Consider the following 27,529-nt stretch of genomic DNA (forward strand, 5'->3'; position numbering starts at 1 on the left):
GTAGATTTTGCTACCATTTTCTTCAGTTGCAGTTACTGCAACACTGTTCCAAAAGGTGGTCATGTATGAACACTTATCACATTTCAGTTGTATTTCACTAGCAAGTCCTACGTGCTTTATTATGGACAGTTCCAGACCAACTTCACTACAATGAATACATCTTACACAGTTTGAAAAAATTCCTTTGAGAACCGACATATCACATATTTCATTCACATCCGATTCACCCATAAAACATTCATAGTTTACACTCATTGAACCAAGCTTCTTCTATGAAGTATTTTCTTTCCCACTTTGACTGCTATGGGCAGGTGTACTTGAGAGGTTAGGTTCACTCACTTGGTTATCGTCTTTATTGTTTACAGTAATAACACATACGTTTGGCTTTCCAACATTTCTCCTTTTCTTAAAAGCCTTCAGAGGATTTCTAATAACTTTACTTTTACTCATTATTATACTTCAACAAAACAGAGACTCAAGAAACAGAATTAATTACGAATATTTTCGAGATAACGACAGAGTAAATAAACATGAAACAATCGACAATCACAACAGCGATATATATTGAACCATCACAGGTTAGCCACAACACATACTTTATCTCACATCACTAAAATGTACCTGATGAACACGGACGTTAATAATAACACCATTTGACAGCAGTTTAACAGCGCCACAGTGGGTCACGCCCATGTAGAACACATTTCAAAAAAAAATTAAAAATAGTTGTAGTCTTCGGAATTGAATAAATTATATATGTATTAAAAGGTAATAGTCTGCAGATTCAGAAAACGCAAAAAAGTAAAAATTGAACTTTTCATGATTTTGAGTCTTTCCGGACCCCCTTAAAATTGTATTCAAAACAAGTAAACCAGTTTTTTTTTTCAAATTTGTTTTGAAGTATCACAGTGGACCGTTAACGTCGGCCTCCATACGTGAGTGATGAGTGTTGATGGCTGCCTAGCGGAGGAAGTGTGTTCGATTCCCGCTACTGACAAGGATTTTTCTTTGCTGAGAGGACTGGTATGGGGTGCACTCAACCTCATGATGCTAACTGAGCAACTATGTGATCGTGTAGTAGCTGCTCCACAGCCTGGAGAGTCTGCAAAACGGCTGCTGAAAATATTGGAGTTGCAATTGTTGCGAAAATCGTAGGAGAGGTAATTAAATTATATGGGAAAATTGTAAAAACAGAAAATAGCAGTAGCCTATGAGTTAAGAGTCTGGTGTCAAATAGAGTTCGATTAGGGCCAGGAGAATAAGAGAACTGCCAGCGGCCGACTGAACGAGCTCGTCACCAGGCCGTGAATGCCAAGGGATGTCTACCGTTCGCCGTGCCATCCTCCGCCTAGCGCTGTCATGCAGGTGCAGTATGGAAGGGTATGTTTTCAGCAGCCGTTTTCCAGACTTCCCAGACTGTGGAGCCGCTACTACTTGGTCAAATAGTTGCCCAGTTAGGATCACGAGGATGTGTGCACTCCATACTAGTGCTCCTAGCAAAGAAAAATCCTTGACAGTACTGGGAATCGAACACAGGTCCTCCTCCAGCCGTCTACGCTGATCACTCAACTATGGAGGCGGAATAAAGAACAATATCTACTAAAGGAAAAGCTGTGGAAGGAACACCCAATAGGCAAAGCGCCTTGTTGCATTGCAAACCGAAGCGCATACAAGGGGCCTAGAGAGACGATTTGAGGGACCGCAGTAAATGTGTAAGTAGGCTGTTTATGTTTTCTTATTGGCAACGTTACGTAGCGCTCTGTATGAAAATCACTGGCTGTGCTGTGTGCAGTCTGTGGCTGGTTGGCATTGTTGTAATACTCGCCATTGTAATGTTGGGCAGCTGGATGTGAACAGCGCGTAGCGTTGCGCAGTTGGAGGTGAGCCGCCAGCAGTGGTGGATGTGGGGAGAGAGATGGCGGAGTTTGGAAATTTGTAAGACTGGATGTCATGATCTGTTATGTATATTATGATTTTTCAACACTATTAAGGTAAATACATTGTTTGTTCTCTACTAAAATCTTTCATTTCCTAACTATGCTTATCAGTAGTTAGTGCCTTCCGTAGTTTGAATCTTTTATTTAGCTGGCAGTAGTGGCGCTCGCTGTTTTGCAGTAGTGCGAGTAACGAAGATTTTTGGTGAGGTAAGTGATTTGTGAAAGGTATAGGTTAATGTTAGTCATGGCCATTCTTTTGTAGGGATTTTTGAAAGTCAGATTGCGTTGCGCTAAAAAATATTGTGTGTCAGGTTAAGCACAGACTTATGTATAATTGTTAAAAAGGGGACGTTTCAAGTATGAGACTTATTTTCTTGTGAGAGCGTGAAATAGACTCGTGGAGTAGATTTAATTACTTTTACTGATAACCTGAATGAGAGGACCGGGAGAAGTGGCCGAGCGGTTCTAGGCGCTTCAGTCTGGAACCGTGCGACGGCTACGGTCGCAGGTTCGAATCCTGCCTCGGGCATGGATGTGTGTTATGTCCTTAGGTTAGCTAGGTTTAAGTAGTTCTAAGTTCTAGGGCACTGATGACCTCAGAAGTTAAGTCCCATAGTGCTCAGAGCCATTTGAACCACTTTTCCGTGAGTGGGATACCTGCACGTGTTAGCACGCCACTTTCGGGATTCGGGAAGACGTGTCGGTGAATTAACGACGAGGGCTGATGTGCAGCCAGACTGCAGGCGGTTTTTAGGCGGTTTTCCATATAGAGGATGTGAACACCGGGCTGGCACCCATGATCCACCTCGGTTGCCAGATTTTCAAACATTTAGAAAACGTTCACATACTTTCACACGGAAAACATATAGGCAGACAACTGGAGGGGAGGGGGGACACAATTTCCGTCCGAGAGGCGAGGGGATGTCGACAGGTAGAGCATCCGGCCACTCTCTAATAATAAAAAGGCCAAATTCGATGACAGCGATTCCGCCCACGTTTATGTATGGAATAGAGGGAAAAGAAAAAGAAGGGGTAGGTCTTTTTGGAATGGATTCTCATGAGCACTGGAGCACTAATCAGCTCACCGCAGATCACAATTGTGGGATACACCATCTGATCAAAAGTATTCAGGCAGTCATATGTAGACCGGAACTGACCACTAGATGTCACCAGATGCGTACCCGCCAGTATAAAAGGAAGTCAGGAGTAGGGTGTTGTCAGTAGTGGAGCAGCAACAGAAGAAGTGATCAAGTCAGGAAAGTCAGTGACTTCGAACGTGGACTGTTACGTCGATACAGTTCCGCACTGTGGCCTGATAAAGTAAGAGCCTACGGAATATCAGACCAGCTGTGTGGCTGGATTGAAGAGTTTTTAGCAAACAGAACACAGCATGTTGTTCTCAATGGAGAGACGCCTACAGACAAAGTATCCTCTGGCGTGCCACAGGGGAGTGTTATGGGACCATTGCTTTTCACAATACATATAAATGATCTAGTAGATAGTGTCGGAAGTTCCATGTAGCTTTTCGCGGATGATGCTGTAGTATACAGAGAAGTTGCAGCATTAGAAAATTGCAGCGAAATGCAGGAAGATCTGCAACGGGTAGGCACTTGGTGCAGGGAGTGGCAACTGACCCTTAACATAGACAAATGTAATGTATTGCGAATACATAGAAAGAAGTATCCTTTATTGTATGATTATATGATAGCGGAACGAAGACTGGTAGCAGTTAATTCTGTAAAATATCTGGGAGTATGCGTATGGAACGATTTGAAGTGGAATGATCATATAAAATTAATTGTTGGTAAGGCGGGTGCCAGGTTGAGATTCATTGGGAGAGTCCCTAGAAAATGTAGTCCATCAACAAAGGAGGTGGCTTACAAAAGACTCGTTCGACCTATACTTGAGTATTGCTCATCAGTGTGGGTTCCGTACCACGTAGGGTTGACAGAGGAGATAGAGAAGATCCAAAGGAGAGCAGCGCGTTTCGTCACAGGGTTATGTGGTAAGCGTGATTGCGTTACGGAGATGTTTAGCAAACTCAAGTGGCAGACTCTGCAAGAGAGGCGCTCTGCATCGCGGTGTAGCTTGCTCGCCAGGTTTCGAGAGGGTGCGTTTCTGGATGAGGTATCGAATATATTGCTTCCCCCTACTTATACCTCCCGATGAGATCACGAACGTAAAATCAGAGAGATTCGAGCGCGCACGGAGGCTTTCCGGCAGTCGTTCTTCCCGCGAACCATACGCGACTGGAACAGGAAAGGGAGGTAATGACAGTGGCACGTGAAGTGCCCTCCGCCCCACACCGTTGGGTGGCTTGCGGAGTATAAATGTAGGTGTAGACTGGTCTTTGGCTGTCACCAGAGCAGCGAATCCATCACACATTTGAACTGTCTTAAATGTGAGGCAGTGGGGTGTTGATTGTGTGATTGTGAAGTACAAACGCCAAGGAACAAGCACAGCTAAAGCAAGACCAGGCAGGTCTGATGTGCTGATGGAAAGGAACCGTCGAGTATTGCGGTGGCTATTTGTAAAAATGTCGCGCTCCAGACCCTATTGCGCAACATCACCACCTTCTCTGATTTCGGCTGATGAATGGACTGTGTCATCCCTCCAGAGACTTTTGGACACTTAACTGACAGTGTCCCCACCAGAGTTCAAGTCGCCATAAAGGCGAAGAGTGGACACACCCCACATTAACGACCATTGAAAGCTATTGAAATACGATCAGATAACGTAAATGGAGTTTGTTGCTATACAGGTGAACGGAAATCGGTGACAGAGCGTTGTAATGTTACCTTTACATCTGGGTACGGGAGATTTTTAACTTTTGATGGTCACTCGTGTAGGGAGTGAGTTACGGCGGTAGATTGTGGAGGGCCCGGTGCGCCGACAAAAAATACGACACAGGCCAACAGCTGCGCGGGTTGTAGATGGTAACGCAGAGCACCACAAGTCAAGTGGGGGCCATCAATTTCAGCCGGGCGACACGCCTGCAACGGGAGGCTGGTCCGAAGAGAAGCGAAAGCGCTGATGACTCTCGCTGAGTCGCGTAACTGCGCGAAACAGAATTACGAACCTATGAACGCAAATCGATTACTTAATCGATACCGTTTGTCACATTGGTCAGCTAGTTCACAAAGCAGCCCATAGCAAATTGCACGATCTCAATCGAAAGAGGGCTGAACTCTCTGCTGAAGATGATCTATAATAAATGAAGTCCGATTAGTTAAAATAAATAGGAGTAGCCAAGGGTAATGGCACAGCCGTAAATCTTTTATCGGTAAACGAAGAGAAACACAAAAAGCTTCGGAGGCAGTCGCTCGTGCTCTACTATGGTACGTGACTGCAATGTTGCCAATATTCCCAGGTTGTAACGTTTGATTTTTCCACAAAAGCGGAACGCAGCCTCATCACTGAACACAAAACATGAAAGGGAATTGTTAATCATTTCCACGCCCGGTATGAGTTCACAAAACCCTCCATGTTGTTGTTGTTGTTGATCGCTACCCAGAACGACTTCCAGCACCGGCGCCCTGTATGACTTGAAGCACAAACCTTGTGCAATAAATACGAGGAATAGTTAACTCCATGCTGGCACTACTAGTGGAAGTCTTTCCTCTTACAAAAACAACCATTTTCCTGAAGCACCTTTTCTCACCGTCGAATGCTTTGAAGTACAGGATATGCAGAAGTGCTCTGACGTACTCTCGATGAAAATTACGCTGCGTATTGTAGCTGAACTGTACCACTTAAAACGGAGAACGCAGAAGTCTTTAGTTAACGGCGTCTCGACTTGACGCATACTGGGTAACGAACCAGCAAGCGGGTGCTAACTGTACCAGAGAGCGGCCCTTCCTGCGACCATATATACCGATATCTTGGAACTGACGCCAAGGTAAACTTCTGGTTTCGATACATAGGTCAAAATACACTCCTGGAAATGGAAAAAAGAACACATTGACACCGGTGTGTCAGACCCACCATACTTGCTCCGGACACTGCGAGAGGGCTGTACAAGCAATGATCACACGCACGGCACAGCGGACACACCAGGAACCGCGGTGATGGCCGTCGAATGGCGCTAGCTGCGCAGCATTTGTGCACCGCCGCCGTCAGTGTCAGCCAGTTTGCCGTGGCATACGGAGCTCCATCGCAGTCTTTAACACTGGTAGCATGCCGCGACAGCGTGGACGTGAACCGTATGTGCAGTTGACGGACTTTGAGCGAGGGCGTATAGTGGGCATGCGGGAGGCCGGGTGGACGTACCGCCGAATTGCTCAACACGTGGGGCGTGAAGTCTCCACAGTACATCGATGTTGTCGCCAGTTGTCGGCGGAAGGTGCACGTGCCCGTCGACCTGGGACTGGACTGCAGCGACGCACGGATGCACGCCAAGACCGTAGGATCCTACGCAGTGCCGTAGGGGACCGCACCGCCACTTCCCAGCAAATTAGGGACACTGTTGTTCCTGGGGTATCGGCGAGGACCATTCGCAACCGTCTCCATGAAGCTGGGCTACGGTCCCGCACACCGTTAGGCCGTCTTCCGCTCACGCCCCAACATCGTGCAGCCCGCCTCCAGTGGTGTCGCGACAGGCGTGAATGGAGGGACGAATGGAGACGTGTCGTCTTCAGCGATGAGAGTCGCTTCTGCCTTGGTGCCAATGATGGTCGTATGCGTGTTTGGCGCCGTGCAGATGAGCGCCACAATCAGGACTGCATACGACCGAGGCACACAGGGCCAACACCCGGCATCATGGTGTGGGGAGCGATCTCCTACACTGGCCGTACACCACTGGTGATCGTCGAGGGGACACTGAATAGTGCACGGTACATCCAAACCGTCATCGAACCCATCGTTCTACCATTCCTAGACCGGCAAGGGAACTTGCTGTTCCAACAGGACAATGCACGTCCGCATGTATCCCGTGCCACCCAACGTGCTCTAGAAGGTGTAAGTCAACTACCCTGGCCAGCAATATCTCCGGATCTGTCCGCCATTGAGCATGTTTGGGACTGGATGAAGCGTCGTCTCACGCGGTCTACACGTCCAGCACGAACGCTGGTCCAACTGAGGCGCCAGGTGGAAATGGCATGGCAAGCCGTTCCACAGGACTACATCCAGCATCTCTACGATCGTCTCCATGGGAGAATAGCAGCCTGCATTGCTGCGAAGGGTGGATATACACTGTACTAGTGCCGACATTGTGCATTTCCCCTTCCTGGGACAATGAATTCACGGTGTTCTTATTTCAATTTCCAGGAGTGTATATCTCCGTTTCTATCTTCTTGTGAAACAGGATAAATCTTTTCAAACAATCTATCTGTATTATTTTAGCAACTGTCATACGCTAATGTTGTTCTTAATCTAACTGTGTGTTTCAAAACAGGGTGTTTCAAAAATGACCGGTATATTTGAAACGGCAATAAAAACTAAACGAGCAGCGATAGAAATACACCGTTTGTTGCAATATGCTTGGCACAACAGTACATTTTCAGGCAGACAACCTTTCGAAATTACAGTAGTTACAATTTTCAACAACAGATGGCGCTGCGGTCTGGGAAACTCTATAGTACGATATTTTCCACATATCCACCATGCGTAGCAATAATATGGCGTAGTCTCTGAATGAAATTACCCGAAACCTTTGACAACGTGTCTGGCGGAATGGCTTCACATGCAGATGAGATGTACTGCTTCAGCTGTTCAATTGTTTCTGGATTCTGGCGGTACACCTGGTCTTTCAAGTGTCCCCACAGAAAGAAGTCACAGGGGTTCATGTCTGGCGAATAGGGAGGCCAATCCACGCCGCCTCCTGTATGTTTCGGATAGCCCATATCAATCACACGATCATCGAAATATTCATTCAGGAAATTAAAGACGTCGGCCGTGCGATGTGGCCGGGCACCATCTTGCATAAACCACGAGGTGTTCGCAGTGTCGTCTAAGGCAGTTTGTACCGCCACAAATTCACGAAGAATGTCCAGATAGCGTGATGCAGTAATCGTTTCGGATCTGAAAAATGGGCCAATGATTCCTTTGGAGGAAATGGCGGCCCAGACCAGTACTTTTTGAGGATGCAGGGACGATGGGACTGCAACATGGGGCTTTTTGGTTCCCCATATGCGCCAGTTCTGTTTATTGACGAAGCCGTCCAGGTAAAAATAAGCTTCGTCAGTAAACCAAATGCTGCCCACATGCATATCGCCGTCATCAATCCTGTGCACTATATCGTTAGCGAATGTCTCTCGTGCAGCAATGGTAGCGGCGCTGAGGGGTTGCCGCGTTTGAATTTTGTACGGATAGAGGTGTAAACTCTGGCGCATGAGACGATACGTGGACGTTGGCGTCATTTGGACCGCAGCTGCAACACGGCGAACGGAAACCCGAGGCCGCTGTCGGATCACCTGCTGCACTAGCTGTGCGTTGCCCTCTGTGGTTGCCGTACGCGGTCGCCCTACCTTTCCAGCACGTTCATCCGTCACGTTCCCAGTCTGTTGAAATTTTTCAAACAGATCCTTTATTGTATCGCTTTTCGGTCCTTTGGTTACATTAAACCTCCGTTGAAAACTTCGTCTTGTTGCAACAACACTGTGTTCTAGGCGGTGGAATTCCAACACCAGAAAAATCCTCTGTTCTAAGGAATAAACCATGTTGTCTACAGCACACTTGCACGTTGTGAACAGCACACGCTTACAGCAGAAAGACGACGTACAGAATGGCGCACCCACAGACTGCGTTGTCTTCTATATCTTTCACATCACTTGCAGCGCCATCTGTTGTTGAAAATTGTAACTACTGTAATTTCGAAAGTTTGTCAGCCTGAAAATGTACTGTTGTCTCAAGCATATTGCAACAAACGGTGTATTTCTATCGCTGCTCGTTTAGTTTTTATTGCCGTTTCAAATATACCGGTCATTTTTGAAACACCCTGTAGAAAGAGCCATACTGTTGCTGTGGCAGATGGACCTACATACCAGGGAGTAGTAAGTACCTCACAGATGGCAACCGTTTGCAGGTTGAAAGAGCCGTAGTGGTGCTGAGGTAGATGTCCCTATATGGTATGGAGCAATAGCTGCCTCACTGACGGCACCCATTTGCAGGTAGCAGGAGGCATAGTGATGGTGCAGCAGGTGCAGGTATGTAGTAGGGAGCAGTGGGTGATTCACCAACAGCGGCCGTGCGGAGGTACACATACCTGCTCAGGCAGGTGTGGTGCGTGGCTATAGAGCAGGTAGCGGCGGTCGACTTACCGACGGCGCCCATGCGCAGGTAGAAGGAGCCGTAGTGGTGCTGCGGCAGGTGCGGGGCCTGCTGGCGCAGCGGCGTGGCCGAGCGCCCGCGGCCCTGGCTGCCGGCCGCCGTGCTCAGCTCGGTGTCCGTGTGCTGGCGTGTGTCGCCGCTCTCCTCAGACCCCGAGTCCACCGACACCGAGCTCTGCGTCTGCGTCCGCTCTGCCGGGCACACCGACACACCGGTCTCACCAAAAAGAAAAACAACCGGCAAGTTTATCAAAACAAGGCATGGTTGTCTCACTGGGAGGTCCGCGATCGTTCATTAAGTAAAATATGGCGTTTCAGTCTTCGATCGCTATTCTTTATTCTCATAACCGGTTTCGGGCTAGCTGCCCATCTTCAGATCTGTTAGACAATGATAAAAATGTAGTTAATAAGAGAGATACAGTTAGCGATAAAAATATCTTAGTTTACAAAAAGAAATTTGGGAACGTATTAAATGCCAACATACCATATGTTGTAGTTACAGAGTAACTTGTCCGTACAGAACACACAGTTCACTGTCATAAGTAAAGTAAATTTCAAGCTGTTAAAACATTATATCGCAGTATTTAAGAGTAACCTGATTGGTAACAGTAAAAAGTGCCCTCTACCTATAACAATTGTGCATCTGTCATTATTTCGCCGTATATATTAATGGCGAATATTCTTTTTAATAAAACAATTTTTAAGGTAATAACATATGAATAATCATTCTGAGTGGACCATGAAACGAAAAATTTTTTTACATTAATTTAAATTTTTTTTATATAGAAAATAAAATATAATTAAAATGTAGATATTCTTCCGAAAATGTGCGTTTGCTCTTCTTTGTTTTTGATTGGTGGTGGAGTGGATTTCCCTACGTCAGAACGTATACAACGCCACGCCGAGTCGTCTTGCGCCGCGCCCAATTCACCTCGCCGCCAGTACGCTGAGGGCCGTTCCGCTGTAGCTGTTTCTTACTGGGGCGTGCTGTTGCATTCAAGAGGAAGCCTAAAACAGGTCTTTAAAAATCTCATAATAATTCCTGTGGATAAAATCACTTTGCTCATTAAGTAGTAGGTCTGGGGTTTTATTGTGATGTGCGTATATTTCAATCTCTTCGAGCACGTTGAGATAGAGACTTTTTGGAGCTTTATGTAGCACCTCCTTTTGATCATTTATATTACTCACTTCATGTCTACTCTCTTTTACATGTGTTCCAAATGCTGTTCGATTGCTATGACTGCAATGTTCCCTGTATCGAATTTCAAAATTCCGCCCTGTTTGTCCTATATAATAACTGTCACATTCAGCACATTTAATCTTATACACTCCGGATTTATTGTATTTCATTTGTTTCGTCGTTGCTGGTTTATGTCTTAATCTGTGTGCCATTTGCCCTTGGTTCTGTAATGCCACTGCGATGTTTTTTGGAAAGCATTTAGCAATTCTTTCCGACACACGCCCTTTGTATGTCAGGGTGACAAACTTCTTCTTAACTTTAATTTTCCTAGAATCGCTACTGATGCCCGCGGATTTGTTTTTGATCTTGTTAAACATACGTGTAACATCTTGTGTCCTGTATCCGTTAGCTGCTGCTACTTGCTTAATAATATCCAGTTCTTTCTGCAACTCTTCTTCCTGTAGTGGCAATCTGAGGGCTCTGTTGCACATTGCATAAAAGTACGCTCTTTTATGCTGTGCCGGGTGGTGCGACGTCGCTACTATGATGTTGTCGGAGCAAGTGTCTTTTCTATAGACGCCGAAAACATGCCTGCCTCCCTCCTTTCTGACAGTCAAATCTAAATAGTTAATCGCCCCATTGTTTTCCATTTCTAGTGTGAATTGGATTTTTGGATGCTGCTCGTTTAAAACTTTAGTCATTTCCTCTACGTCTTCTTTTTCCCCTTTGAATAATAAAATAGTGTCGTCAACATACCGTCTGTAATAAATTAACTTCTCCTTAATTTCTGGAAAAGAGCTAAAAACTTTGTTCTCAAAGTCATTCATAAAAATTTCAGCTAAAATACCTGATAGACTGTTACCCATAGCTAAACCTTCGTCTTGAATAAAACTTTTTGTAAACTAAGATATTTTTATCGCTAACTGTATCTCTCTTATTAATTACATTTTTAACATTGTCTAACAGATCTGAAGATGGGCAGCTAGCCCGAAACCGGTTATGAGAATAAAGAATAGCGATCGAAGACTGAAACGCCATATTTTATTTAACCGGCAAGTTAACGTCTGAAAACATACTGACGAGCCAAAATTTATGAGCGCTGCTCGCTCTGAGACCATATGCCTGTGGTGGTGGTGCAACACATGACGTGACAATGAAAGTACAGGGTGGCGCACGAAATGTGTTACCATTTTGTTTCTTTCACAATTTACGACGCACAATAGATATCCCGATGGGATCTCTACAGCAGTACCAGCAGAGCCTGGAAAAAACAAATGAGTTACGAAATGACGTGTAACTCACGATACTGCCGCTAGGAGACTAGTAAGCAGCAATGGCTGACAATAGAAGACTGACGACACAGCAACGATCGGCAATTGTGTTACTTTTTCATGAAACGAAAAGCCTTGTTGTGACTCAGAGGCGTTTTCGACAACAGTTTAACACACGATGGGTCCCTTGCAAGAAGGCCATCCACAGGTTGTACGATAAATTTGTACAGGAAGGAACAGTATCGGAAGCGAAATGACCTCGGCCTAAGCCTGTTTGTTCGCCGGAGAGTATTGAAGCGGTACGAGTTGTTGCACAGAGAAGTCCCGGGAAATCGTGTAGAAAGGCAGCACTGCAACTGGGAATATCCAGACGCTCCGTTCAACGCATTCTTAAAAGTGATCTCCGTATGTACCCATACAAGATGACCTGTGAACAGAAGCTCACTGAAGAACACAAACAGCAGAGACTACTGCTTGCTCAGTGGGCGGAGGATAGGGAAGAAACTCTCAACAACGTTTGGTTTCCAGACGAGGCGCATTTTCATTTAGACGGTGTGGTTAACAAACAAAATGTACGCTTTTGGGCCAAAAAATGGTTCTGAGCACTATGCGACTTAACTTCTGAGGTCATCAGTCCCCTAGAACTTAGAACTTCTTAAACCTAACTAACTTAAGGACATCACACACATCCATGCCCGAGGCAGGAGTCGAACCTGCGACCGTAGCGGTCGTGCGGTTCCAGACTGTAGCGCCTAGAACCGCTCACCCACCCCGGCCGGCCTTTTGGGCCACTGAAAACCCACAAGTGCTTCATGAACGACAACATTATGCTCCGAGGGTTACAGCGTGGGCAGCAATTTCCAGTCACGAACTTATTGGACCCTTTTTCTTTGAAGAAACTGTGAACAGCGAGCGTTATTTGAGCATGCTTCGCGAGAACTTCATTCCACAGCTTCTTGCTATTACATTGCCCTTCAACACGCAGTGGTTCATGCAAGATGGAGCAAGTCCACATACTGCAAACACTGCTTTGGAGTTTTTACACCAGCATTTCGACATGCGGGTCATTTCACTCAGGTTTCCAGGTTGCTCGAATGACGGACAAAATTGGCCCCCCAATAGTCCAGACCTCAATCCATGTGACTTTTTTCTTTGGGGGTACCTAAGGAACAAATTTTCCCGAAACGTCCACGTGATTTAATGGAGCTCAGAAGACTTATTCTTCAAGCTTGCAGTGAAATTACGGAAGACATTTGCCGTAGGGTAATCACTAATTTCAGTGTTCCTTTGAAGGAAGTTAGGAAACGAAATGGTGGACATATTGAGCATGTGCTGAGTTAGAACAAATCTCCGAGACGGCTCTTCATTGTATTGACAATAAAGTTTATATTCAAAAACAAAATGTAACATTTCGTGCTCCACCCTGTACTCGTATGTAAGCCCAGCAGAGATGAGTGGGGAACATTCTAGTAACCATAAGATCCGCAAATAAGGAATCATGCTGACAAAAGCTGCTGACAGAGTACAATAATGGTGCAGTCAGAAGTGTTTCAGAGCAAACCATTCCACGCACATTGTCAGACAACCCCTTGTGTTCCCAGGCTGACCCAGAGACATCTCCAGTTACAGTTGAAGTACTCTTGGAACCATCAAGACTGGACTATGGATTGATGACTACGTATCGCCTGGTAATATCTACCGCGTTTCTTGTTGCCACATCTACATCTACATACATACGGTTCGTGGCGGTGGGTACCTCGTCCCAGAACTAGCATCTTCTCTCCCCGCTCCACTCCCAAACAGAACGAGAGAAAAATGACTGCCTATATGCCTCTGTACGAGCCCTAATCTCTCTTATGTTTGTGGCCTTTCCGCGAAATGTAAGTTGGCGGCAGTAAAATTATATTGCAGTCAGCCTCAAATGCTGGTTCTCTAAATTTCCTCAGTAGCGATTCACGAAAAGTACGCCTCCTTTCCTCTAGAGACTCCCACCCGAGTTCCTGAAGCATTTCCGTAACACTCGCGTGATGATCAAACCTACCAGTAACAAATCCAGCAGCCCGCCTCTGAATAGCTTCTACGTCCTCCCTCAATCCGACCTGATAGGGATCCCAAACGCTCGAGCAGTACTCAAGAATAGGTCGTATTAGTGTTTTATAAGCGGTCTCCTTTACAGATGAACCACATCTTCCCAAAATTCTACCAATGAACCGAAGACGACCATCCGCCTTCCCCACAACTGCCATTACATCCTTGTCCCACTTCATATCGCTCTGCAATGTTACGCGCAAATATTTAATCGACGTGACTGTGTCAAGCGCTACACTACTAATGGAGTATCCAAACATTACGGGATTCTTTATCCTATTCACCTGCATTAATTTACATTTATCTATATTTAGAGTTAGCTGCCATTCTCTACACCAATCACAAATCCTGTCCAAGTCATCTTGTATCCTCCTACAGTCACTCAACGACGACACCTTCCCGTACACCACAGCATCATCAGCAAACAGCCGCACATTGCTATCCACCCTATCCAAAAGATCATTTATGTAGATAGAAAACAATAGCGGACCTACCAAACTCCCTGGGGCACTCCGGATGATACCCTCACCTCCGATGAACACTCACCATCGAGGACAACGTACTGGGTTCTATTACTTAAGAAGTCTTCGAGCCACTCACATACTTGGGAACCAATCCCATATGCTCGTACCTTAGTTAGGAGTCTGCAGTGGGGCACCGAGACGAACGCTTCCCGGAAGTCAAGGAATATGGCATCCGTCTGATACCCTTCATCCACGGTTCGCCAGATATCATGTGAAAAAAGGGCGAGTTGCGTTTCGCAGGAGCGATGCTTTCTGAAGCCGTGCTGATGTAGGGACAGCAACTTCGATGGTCGTGGGGCCTGAGTCAGAAATCGAAGACACTGTGACAGCTGTGGACTACGTGAACAGTAAATGTCAATGTGAATGTTAAAGACTTCGCCAGAAGATGATGAGTATGTCACTCGTCGAAACGTCGCAGTTTGAAGACACCGCCACCCAGCTGAAAGCCCGAGAACTCTTCACCGTATGTGAACAGTATTGCAAACCAGCTGCATCCTTTCATGATTGATGTCTTCTCTGATGGCGATGGCATATTCCAGCAGGATAACTGTCCTTCTCACAAGGTCAAAACCATGGCTTGAGATGTGTGACGGTGATAAAGTGGTCACTAAGTTCATCTGTACGGAATAAGGCGGAAGACATTCAGGGCGCTGTCAGGAGCTAACTCCATGTCCACAAGCTACTGCCTCATCATTTACAAGACCTGCGCGACCACTCCATAGACAACTGGTGCCACATACCTCTGGAACCCTATCAAGGGCTTATTGAATCAATGCTGTATGCAATCGCTGTTCTATTGCGTTCCAAAGAAGGACCAACAGCCTGTTAAGCAGGTAGGGATAATGATTTGGCTTATCAGTGTAGTTTCAAACGGTTCAAATGGCTCTAAGCACTATGGGGCCGCCCGTAGTTGCCGAGCGGTTCTAGGCGCTACAGTCTGGAACCGCGCGACCGCTACGGTCGCAGGTTCGAATCCTGCCTCGGGCATGGATGTGTGTGGTGTCCTTTGGTTAGTTAGGTTTAAGTAGTCCTAAGTTCTAGGGGCCTGATGACCTCAGAAGTTAAGTCCCATAGTGCTCAGAGCCATTTGAACCATTTTAAGCACTATGGGACTTAACATCTGAGGTCATCAGTCCCCTAGAACTTAGAACTATTTAAACCTAACTAACCTAAGGACATCACACACATCCATGACCGAGGCGACCGTGGCAGCCGCGCGGTTCCAGACTGAAGCGCCTAGAACCGCTCGGCCACAGCGGCTGGCAGTGCAGTTTCCCTGAAATACTTTTTCCACCTCACAGTACCCACCTACCATGCCGAACTTCTTAACCCACGCTAGTGCAATAGGTGGTTCAAATGCTGATAGCGAAAAAGTAACTGTAGATAGTTGCTGGCCGGCGTTAGGGTAGAATTTGGTGGTTTGCTCGTTACCACCGAGGTTTGCATCTGTGTTCTGGACTAAATTCCACATGTGTCCATAGCATTTGGTTAAATGAAGGTATATAACACTGAAAGCTATTTCATCCAGCGAATGGGAATGTCGAGCTTTCTATGAGAGGTGGTGTGTCAATAATACAAATATAACATGAAAATTCTATACAACTCGCATTCCAAATACACGCATCAGATGCAGGTAGGATGCAACTCACTCAACACTGAGGGGAAGTTGTCAATAGGTGTGAAAAAAGAAAACCTCCACAATCTTAAGGATTGTACCTCCACACTCTTGATTGCTCCAACCCAAAGTGCCAGATGACGTCAGTTTTATTTCAGTCAGGTGTTCCTGTATAAGATTTATTGGAAACACTAACAATAGATAACGGTGGGTATAGAAAAACCACAAAAAAACGTAAATCTAGGAGCCTAGAGGTGTATGTGAAACCTCTGTGGCTAATTCGTGCAACACTGCTCCATTGTAAAGATGTGTATGAAATCCACGAAATAATGGAAAAGTATTTCGTGAGGTAATGCTTCTTTCTAATGAAGGTGAATGAGGTGACGAATCACAGTGAGGTGGTTGTTGCTTTAGGTGTTAATTATACGGCTGACCATCCTACTGGGGATGAGACCTGTCCTCAGATACATTCATTGTAACTGTAATCCACGGCTTACATTGCAGTAACTGAACAAGAGGAAAACCAGCCGTGTACCTTCTACCCGATTATGATTCTTCATTTGTGCTCAACAGCACATTACAGAACTAAGGGTCGAGCTCTAAGGAGACTGTAAATATTTTTTTCCTTTATGATTTTGTTTTATTCGTTATGTTTAACAATACATGTAACTACATCCAAATATTAAAAGAATGTTTATATTTCACTGTATCTGTACGTACGTGTCAATACCACGTAAGTGCCTGTTTTCGACTTCGAAACTGAACAACCGAGTGGTATGGCGCAACACACGGATAAATCGTTTACCTTATTGTGTGTATTGTATTGATTTGACGAACTCTGACAGTTATCGCTTGTAGAATGGACGCAGATCGGTGTCTTCCTGGCGAATCTGCGATATCGGATTTGAAAGTTTCCAGGACTGTGCTCGGATGTGAATAACAGTTTAACTCTGTCGTGTCAATAACTGAACTGAAACTACACTCCTGGAAATGGAAAAAAGAACACATTGACACCGGTGTGTCAGACCCACCATACTTGCTCCGGACACTGCGAGAGGGCTGTACAAGCAATGATCACACGCACGGCACAGCGGACACACCAGGAACCGCGGTGTTGGCCGTCGAATGGCGCTAGCTGCGCAGCATTTGTACACCGCCGCCGTCAGTGTCAGCCAGTTTGCCGTGGCATACGGAGCTCCATCGCAGTCTTTAACACTGGTAGCATGCCGCGACAGCGTGGACGTGAACCGTATGTGCAGTTGACGGACTTTGAGCGAGGGCGTATAGTGGGCATGCGGGAGGCCGGGTGGACGTACCGCCGAATTGCTCAACACGTGAGGCGTGAGGTCTCCACAGTACATCGATGTTGTCGCCAGTGGTCGGCGGAAGGTGCACGTGCCCGTCGACCTGGGACCGGACCGCAGCGACGCACGGATGCACGCCAAGACCGTAGGATCCTACGCAGTGCCGTAGGGGACCGCACCGCCACTTCCCAGCAAATTAGGGACACTGTTGCTCCTGGGGTATCGGCGAGGACCATTCGCAACCGTCTCCATGAAGCTGGGCTACGGTCCCGCACACCGTTAGGCCGTCTTCCGCTCACGCCCCAACATCGTGCAGCCCGCCTCCAGTGGTGTCTCGACAGGCGTGAATGGAGGGACGAATGGAGACGTGTCGTCTTCAGCGATGAGAGTCGCTTCTGCCTTGGTGCCAATGATGGTCGTATATGATATGCCTCCTGTGCCAATTGCCTTTCCTTAAATGTAAGGCAAATTTTTAAGATTCTCAATAATCTTGGGGGAGGGGGGGTTACAACACTGAGGATGTTGCCGAACTGGGGGACCTTAAAACAACCCTTTGCTGTTTTATTAATGCATGTGTCAGTGTCGCATCCCTCTGCGATCACCCCATAGGAGGGCTCGAAACAGGACTACTGAAAAAACGTAAGAACCTTTTCTGTTTCTAATCACGTTCAGATTTCGTTGAATGCGCCACAATCAGGACTGCATACGACCGAGGCACACAGGGCCAACACCCGGCATCATGGTGTGGGGAGCGATCTCCTACACTGGCCGTACACCACTGGTGATCGTCGAGGGGACACTGAATAGTGCACGGTACATCCAAACCGTCATCGAACCCATCGTTCTACCATTCCTAGGCCGTCAAGGGAACTTGCTGTTCCAACAGGACAATGCACGTCCGCATGTATCCCGTGCCACCCAACGTGCTCTAGAAGGTGTAAGTCAACTACCCTGGCCAGCAAGATCTCCGGATCTGTCCCCCATTGAGCATGTTTGCGACTGGATGAAGCGTCGTCTCACGCGGTCTGCACGTCCAGCACGAACGCTGGTCCAACTGAGGCGCCAGGTGGAAATGGCATGGCAAGCCGTTCCACAGGACTACATCCAGCATCTCTACGATCGTCTCCATGAGAGAATAGCAGCCTGCATTGCTGCGAAAGGTGGATATACACTGTACTAGTGCCGACATTGTGCATGCTCTGTTGCCTGTGTCTATGTGCCTGTGGTTCTGTCAGTGTGATCATGTGATGTATCTGACCCCAGGAATGTGTCAATAAAGTTTCCCCTTCCTGGGACAATGAATTCACGGTGTTCTTATTTCAATTTCCAGGAGTGTATTTCCTCCTCTCCTTCTAGGTTCTTCTCTCATTTTTTTGTCAAGCAGCGTAGTTTTTATCAAAATCACAAACCTGTCCACCAGTTACCATTTATTGCCCGAAGCACAAATCTCAATAATTGGTCCTACGGCTTTATTATCAACTTGCAAAATTTTCTATTCAAAGTGTCAATTATACATTACTATTGTCTTCCTATAATTCATATTTAGCCTTAATTTCAAACTTGTTCCTTTAAACTGCGCAATAGAATTAAAGTATCACGTTTTCGAAACTGCCAAATTGACTCGCATTGGGGCGCTTAAGTTGGAAACTTCGCTCAAAAGTGTCTACAAACTTCCTCCGTAATGATGCAAACGTTTGGCGCCGTGCGGCGTTATCCTCGGGCTCGGCGATGCCTCAAGCAGCAAGGTGTCCACACATGCGAAAAAAACGCCAAAGCTCACTTGATGTATGGTGTAAGTTGGATTAATAGAATCTCATTTGCACAAAATTTCAGCACAATTCTGCCCAACGACACCGTGGATGTGTCTCATGATACGAAGGTCGTCAAACTCCCTCTTACCCACATTTCAGCTCATCTTTTGTCGTATCTGGGATGGAGGTCCGATCTGCGACACCGAGCATTGAAATCACACGATTTTCTCACGACTCACAGAGGAATTTTTTTCAGACACAGTACTGTTCAGAATCGACACGGAAAAGCCTCAGAGGGTGGCACAAAGGCCGTCAATGAAACCATCCTCTTTTCTTGGCACTTTGATTCCCACACATTTTGAGGTCGAAAACGACAATTAGCAGTGTGATGAGCGAGGAAGACGTTTTGAACAACCTTCCACTCAGCTGACATCTCCATGACGTTTCAGCCCTTCTCTAAGGACATCGTGGAATTAAATGTGAGGTAACCCCTCTGGAGGGTTGGGTTGGATTGTTTGGGGGAAGAGACCAAACAGCGAGGTCATCGGTCTCATCGGATTAGAGAAGCTTGGGGAAGGAAGTCAGCTGTGCCCTTTCAAAGGGACCATCCCGGCATTTGCCTGGAGCGATTTAGGTAAATCACGGAAAACCTAAATAAGGATGGCCGGACGCGGGATTGAACCGTTGTCCTCCCGAATACGAGACCCCTTTGGAGCCCAGTACAACAGCAGTTTATGCTCTCCTGTACAGGATGGAACCACTAGGGTCTGTTCAAAACCTTTTTGACGAAATTTGAACTTGATCCAAAGCAGCAAAGGGGTTTTATGCTTTTTCAGTGCTCCTGTTTCACACACTGCTGTGACGTGATGACAGAGGGCTGTGAGAGTGTTACATGCATGAATAAATTACGAAAGGAATTCTCTGAGACCCCGCAGTTCGGCAAAACACTCGGTGGCATACAACTTCATAAATCGAGATTTTTAAAAATGTGCCTTTACAGAGAAAGCCTTCGAAATAGTGCTAGTTGCCTGCAGGTAGGCAACCACTTGATATGCCTCCTGTGCCAATTGCCTTTCCTTAAATGTAAGGCAAATTTTTAAGATTCTCAATAATCTTGGGGGAGGGGGGGTTACAACACTGAGGATGTTGTCGAACTGGGGGACCTTAAAACAACCCTTTGCTGTTTTATTAATGCATGTGTCAGTGTCGCATCCCTCTGCGATCACCCCATAGGAGGGCTCGAAACAGGACTACTGAAAAAACGTAAGAACCTTTTCTGTTTCTAATCACGTTCAGATTTCGTTGAATGCTATTGAACTGTCCCTTGTGGTTCCAACGTTTACATCAATGGCTAAAATGCAGCTGTAGTGCATTCCAAAGCCGGCCGGAGTGGCCGAGCGGTTCTAGGCGCTTCAGTCTGGAACCGTGCGACCGCTACGGTCGCAGGTTCGAATCCTGCCTTGGACATTCATGTGTGTGATGTCCTTAGGTTAGTTAGGTTTAAGTAGTTCTAAGTTCTAGGGGACTGATGACCTCAGAAGTTTAGTCCCATAGTGCTCAGAGCCATTTGAACCATTTTGCATTCCAAAGTGGTGCGGTCGCCTTCCATGGGGTTGCTAGACCACGATGTCCTTAGAGGAGGATGAAGCGTCAGGAAGATATCCTCAGTATCAAAGATTGTCGAGAATGTCTTCCCGTTGCTCATCACACTCCTAACTGTCATTTATGACCGCGAAATGTGTGGCAATCAACGTCCCAAGGAACGGAGATCGTTCCATTGCCGCCCTTTATGCCACCCCCTGAAGCCTTCTCGTGTCTTTCTTGAGCGGCGACGTGTTTGAAACGTTCTCCACTGCCACTCATAGAAAAACCGCGTGATTTCAACGGTGGGCATCGCGGTGTGACCTCCATTGCCTCAGAGCTGTCGCCGTTCTATCGTAGAGGCATGAAAGGAAGGGGGTGAGATGTAAGACAGGATACGACGACCTTCGCATGGGGCAATACACCCAAGGCGGTACTGAGCAGAATTGTGGTGAAATGTGATGCCAGTGGTACATTAACACATTTCCTCATCACATGAAATACTGAGCTCTGACCTTTTTTTTTTGTTGCCCATATCGATTGTTTGAAGGGTCGTCGAGCCCGGGGGGGGGGGGGGGGGGAGGGGGTGGTGACGTCGCAGGGCGCTGCACTTTTACACCATTACAGCATAAGGTTAGGCTTCTTTGAGCCAAATTTTAAACTTGTGTGTCACAATGGAGGAGAATTAAGGGGTTTCGAAAAGGTGATCCTTTACTTCTGTTGCGCAGTGCGGTTATTGAAGTTTATCTGCACTGCAGGCAAACAGTACAGTGCCGTCAGCAATACAGTGATGATTCAGGCGTAATCTGTATATGACCATGAAAATGGAAGCTGTGATAAGGAGGAATGTTGTACAGACATTGTATTACATGAAAGAGACCTATCAGATGACTGTCACTGGTAGTTCTACATAGAAGTATATACCCTCGGTGTAGGGAAGCAACGGGTCACTTAATAAAGACAAGTCTTCCGGTCCAAAACGTGTACCTGTTGAGTTCAAAATGGTTCAAATGGCTCTGAGCACTATGGGACTCAACTGCTGTGGTCATAAGTCCCCTAGAACATAGAACTACTTAAACCTAACTAACCTAAGGACAGCACACAACACCCAGCCATCACGAGGCAGAGAAAATCCCTGACCCCGCCGGGAATCGAACCCGGGAACCCGGGCGTGGGAAGCGAGAACGCTACCGCACGACCACGAGATGCGGGCCCTGTTGAGTTCATATCGGAGTATGGTGCTGTAATATCTCCACGCTTAGCAGTCATGTACTACGCCGAGCTGAAAATTAATGTCTCCCAATTTTTATTTTCAATATCGGTTGAGATATAGCATGTCACGCGTATTGCTCAGTCGACATTCCCGCTTTGCTGGCGAAAGCTGCAACCCTCTGCCGGTAGAACGTTCCGAATTGTAGCGTACAACTTCGTGGCGTGTAAAGCAACTAGACTATGTGATCAAAAGTATCCGGGCACTCCCAAAAACATACGTTTTTCATATTAGGTGCATTGTGCTGCCATCTACCGCCAGGTGCTCCACATCAGCGACCTCACAAGGGAACCTCCCCATCGCACCCCCCTCAGATTTAGTTATAAGTTGGCACAGTGGATAGGCCTTGATAAACTGAACACAGATCAATTGAGAAAACAGGAAGAAGTTGTGTAGAACTGTGAAAAAATAAGCAAAATATAGAAACTGAGTAATCCATGGGCGACATAGGCAACATAATGGACAATCTGAGCACAGGAGCGGCGTGGTCCCGTGGTAGCGTGAGCTGCTGCGGAAGGAGAGGTCCTTGGTTCAAGTCTTCCCTCGAGTTAAAATTTTACTTTCTTTATTTTTGCATAATTATTATCTGTCCGTTCGTTCACTGACGTCTCTGTTCACTGTAATAAGTTTAGTGTATGTGTTTCGCGACCGCACCACAAAACCGTGCGATTAGCAGACGAAAGGACGTGCCTCTCCAATGCGAACCGAAAACATTTGATCGCAAGGTCATAGGTCAACCGATTCCTCCATAGGAAAACACGTCTGATATATTCTATACGTCACTGGTGACGGCATGTGCGTCACATGACAGGAATGTGTTGTCGACCCACCTAACTTGTACACTTGGTGAGTGAGTAAAAAGATTCTTCTACCTTGCCCGATATAGGTTTTCTTGTGGATGTGGTAATCACTCCCAAAAAAGTGATGAAAACATAAGAGTTTGTCACATAAACTGAAAATAAAAAATTAAACTTTTCACTCGATGGAATTCAAATGGCTCTGAGCACTATGGGACTCAACTGCTGTGGTCATCAGTCCCCTAGAACTTAGAACTACTTAAACCTAACTAACCTAAGGACATCACACACATCCATGCCCGAGGCAGGATTCGAACCTGCGACCGTAGCAGTCGCACGGATCCTGACTGCGCGCCTAGAACCGCGAGACCACCGCGGCCGGCCCACTCGATGGAATATTTGAACCAAGGACCTTTCGTTCCGCAGCTACTCACGTTACCACGAGACCACGGCCCTCCTACCTTCTCAATGTCCTTGATATTGCTTATCTTCCCATGAACTACTCAGTTTGTATATTTTGCTTATTTTTTCACAGTTCCACACAACTTCTTCCTGTTTTCTCAATTGATCTGTGTTCATTTTTTCAAGGCCTATCCACTGTGCCAACTCATAACTAAATCTGAGGGGGGTGCGATGGGGAGGTTCCCTTGTCACTAGTCATTAGACATTGTAAGAGAGTGGAATGAGGCGCTCCGTGGAACTCACTGACTTCGAACGTGGTCAGGTGATTGGGTGTCACTTGTGTCATACGCCTGTACGCGAGATTTCCACACACCTAAACATCCCTAGGTCCACTGTTTCCGATGTGATAGTGACGTGGAAACGTGAAGGGACACGTACAGCACGAAAGCGAATAGCCCGACCTCGTCTGTTGACTGACAGAAACTGCCGACATTTGAAGAGGGTCGTAATGTGTAGTAGGGAAACATCTATCCAGACCATCACACAGGAATTCCAAACCGCATCAGGATCCAAACGCAAGTAGTATGACAGTTATGCGGGAGCTTGGTGTAAGGAGCGTGAACATTGGACGATTGAACAGTGGAAGAACGTTGTGCGGAGGGACGAATAGCGGTACACAATGTGGCGGTCAGATGTCAGGGTGTGCAGAATGCCCGGTGAACGTCATCTGGCAGCGTGTGTAGTGCCAATAGTAAAATTCGGAGGCGTGTTATGGTGTGGTCCTGTTTTCCATGGAATGGGCTTGCTGCCCTTGTTTTGTGTGGCATTATCACAACACAGGCCTACACTGATGTTTTGGGCACCTTCTTGCTTACCACTGTTAAAGATCAATTAGGGGATGGCGATTGCATCTTTCAACACGATCGAGCCCCTGTTCTTACTGCACAGCCTATGGCGGAGTGGTTACTCGACAATAGCATCCTTGTAATGAAGTGGCCTGCACATAGTTCGACCTGAATCCTATAGAACACCTTTGGGATGTTTTGAAAAGCCTCACCGAGCGACATCGATACCTCTCCTCAGTGCAGCACTCCGTGAATAATGGGCTGCCATTCCCCAAGAAATCTCCCAGCACCTGATTGAACGTATGCGTGCGAGAGTGTCAACTATCATCGAGGCTAAGGGTGGCCCAACACCGTATTGAATTCCAGCATTACCGATGGAGGGCACCACGAACTTGTAAGTAATTCTCAGCCAGACGTCCGGATACTTTTGATGACATAGTGTATGGCGGTGAGTGATGAACAGCGTGGTGCAACCAAGTTTCTAACCATATAAAAGTTGTCCACACGTGGGGGCACTCATAACTTCAGCACGACAATGCCACACCACCCACGAGCGCCACGACATTTGCAGCAATCCGACGCCTTGGGTTCGCTGTCATCGATCATCCTCCATACAGCCCCGACTGTGTCCCAACAGCTTTTCATCTGTATCCAAAATTCAACGAATACCGTGGAGGACTTCACTTTGACAGTGATGAAGCGGTACAAGCGGGGGTCAGATTGTGGCTGCGTCTAAAGAGTCAAACATTCTACAGTGACGGCATCAACAACTTGGTCTTTCGTTGGGAGCAATGTGGTCTTCGCCAGGGTGACTGTGTTGAGAAATAAATGCGAGGACATGAATAATAAGGGTGTTGAATGTCAGTGGCCGGCCGGAGTGGCCGAGCGGTTCTAGGCGCTACAGACCGGAACCGCGCGACCGCTGCGGTCGCAGGTTCGAATCCTGCCTCGGGCATGGATGTGTGTGATGTCTGTAGGTTAGTTGGGTTTAAGTAGTTCTAAGTTCTAGGGGACTGATGACCTCAGAAGTTTAGTCCCATAGTGCTTACAGCCATTTGAACCATTGTGAATGTCAGTAAAATTTGTTTTATTTGAAAAGGTTTTTAACACAAAGAATTAAGAGGTATTACTGTTCATCTCGTCCTTGTACAACAGCTTACTCGACGAAAGTGCCGAACCTATGCACTGGAAATCTGCACAGATTACACAAATACACAAGAACTAGAATACAGATAAACCACTGAATTCATATTATTGACATCGATCTGCAGTAGTAATGAGTGGCTGTCTGCCACTCTTTCACTTTAAAAACACTGTCTGTCAAATTAATATTCAAATTTTACACAATGACCTCGGTGTTCCGTAGTACTACACTTGCTACACTCCTGGAAATGGAAAAAAGAACACATTGACACCGGTGTGTCAGACCCACCATACTTGCTCCGGACACTGCGAGAGGGCTGTACAAGCAATGATCACACGCACGGCACAGCGGACACACCAGGAACCGCGGTGTTGGCCGTCGAATGGCGCTAGCTGCGCAGCATTTGTGCACCGCCGCCGTCAGTGTCAGCCAGTTTGACGTGGCATACGGAGCTCCATCGCAGTCTTTAACACTGGTAGCATGCCGCGACAGCGTGGACGTGAACCGTATGTGCAGCTGACGGACTTTGAGCGAGGGCGTATAGTGCGCATGCGGGAGGCCGGGTGGACGTACCGCCGAATTGCTCAACACGTGGGGCGTGAGGTCTCCACAGTACATCGATGTTGTCGCCAGTGGTCGGCGGAAGGTGCACGTGCCCGTCGACCTGGGACCGGACCGCAGCGACGCACGGATGCACGCCAAGACCGTAGGATCCTACGCAGTGCCGTAGGGGACCGCACCGCCACTTCCCAGCAAATTAGGGACACTGTTGCTCCTGGGGTATCGGCGAGGACCATTCGCAACCGTCTCCATGAAGCTGGGCTACGGTCCCGCACACCGTTAGGCCGTCTTCCGCTCACGCCCCTACATCGTGCAGCCCGCCTCCAGTGGTGTCGCGACAGGCGTGAATGGAGGGACGAATGGAGACGTGTCGTCTTCAGCGATGAGAGTCGCTTCTGCCTTGGTGCCAATGATGGTCGTATGCGTGTTTGGCGCCGTGCAGGTGAGCGCCACAATCAGGACTGTATACGACCGAGGCACACAGGGCCAACACCCGGCATCATGGTGTGGGGAGCGATCTCCTACACTGGCCGTACACCACTGGTGATCGTCGAGGGGACACTGAATAGTGCACGGTACATCCAAACCGTCATCGAACCCATCGTTCTACCATTCCTAGACCGGCAAGGGAACTTGCTGTTCCAACAGGACAATGCACGTCCGCATGTATCCCGTGCCACCCAACGTGCTCTAGAAGGTGTAAGTCAACTACCCTGGCCAGCAAGATCTCCGGATCTGTCCCCCATTGAGCATGTTTGGGACTGGATGAAGCGTCGTCTCACGCGGTCTGCACGTCCAGCACGAACGCTGGTCCAACTGAGGCGCCAGGTGGAAATGGCATGGCAAGCCGTTCCACAGGACTACATCCAGCATCTCTACGATCGTCTCCATGGGAGAATAGCAGCCTGCATTGCTGCGAAAGGTGGATATACACTGTACTAGTGCCGACATTGTGCATGCTCTGTTGCCTGTGTCTATGTGCCTGTGGTTCTGTCAGTGTGATCATGTGATGTATCTGACCCCAGGAATGTGTCAATAAAGTTTCCCCTTCCTGGGACAATGAATTCACGGTGTTCTTATTTCAATTTCCAGGAGTGTATGTTTGGTATATGACTCTTTGCATGAGGAAATTGTGGGTAGAATATTCATATAATTGCATGTGTAGCCTGTAAAGATCTTGTATCCGACGACCCATAGTGGAGACAACAGAGACTAGGGAGAAAGACTGTGGGCCATAAATGCAGTGCCCAGTGACCTGGCTGTGTGAGTGATTCTGGGAAGCTGTGCTATGCGAATTGTACCTGTAAGAGGACATCAGCCCGTGGCACTCCCCTCTTCGCACTTTGGTTCGGAGCAGGTGGGCGCCGGTTCCCAAAACATTTTACCTGAACCAGGCGACAGACCGTGGCGAAGGTGGCCAGTTGACAGAAAGTGGGTGGAGGAAGCCATTTAAGAGAGACTGCTGTAATCTCAGCTTTTCTGCAAACAGTGGGATGGTCATAAAGCTCCGAGCATTCTCATTTTAGAAGCTGGGACGATACGGACAGAGTGGCTGGTGTGTATGTTTAGTGGAGGCACGACAGTAATTTCCCCGACCCCAAGAAGTCGGCAGGTTCTTTTAGCGAGCGGAAAAAACGTATATTTCACGGGCACGACTGTCTGTGAGTCTTAACAGCGTTCGTTCAGAAAATGGAAATGGTCGTCCTGGAAAGATTATATCTCTCCGTAAATCAGCGAAACATGGCCATGCTTACCTTGGGAACGACGCCTCCCTTCTCTAAAATCTTCTTTTTTTTTTCAGACCAGAGAAACTTCGAGTCGCTGACTGGTTCCTCTCAGGAAATGCGAAGCAGACGCTTGCTCCCCCAAGGTGGGAACCCCGTTCCTGCGTCTGGATTGGCTACCAGACCAACAGAATAGACAAGAGAGGAGATTCAGTGAGTAGAGGATAGTTCGACTGGTTTGTACAACGTGGAGGCGTTTTTTCTTTCTCT

At 47.1% G+C, this 27,529-nt stretch overlaps 1 protein-coding gene across 1 annotated transcript in view; it reads right to left on the reverse strand.

The window, feature by feature from the left end:
* LOC126252732 (proton channel OtopLc-like) overlaps positions 1 to 27,529 on the reverse strand; it is a 318,240-nt gene that overhangs the window by 123,971 nt on the left and 166,740 nt on the right. Inside the window, exon 6 of the mRNA XM_049953634.1 lies at positions 9,194 to 9,394. Coding sequence (XP_049809591.1) covers positions 9,194 to 9,394 — 201 coding nt within the window. The remainder of the gene's footprint in view (positions 1 to 9,193; positions 9,395 to 27,529) is intronic.

This window comes from Schistocerca nitens, chromosome 4 (assembly GCF_023898315.1).
Source record: "Schistocerca nitens isolate TAMUIC-IGC-003100 chromosome 4, iqSchNite1.1, whole genome shotgun sequence".
NCBI lineage: Eukaryota > Metazoa > Arthropoda > Insecta > Orthoptera > Acrididae > Schistocerca > Schistocerca nitens.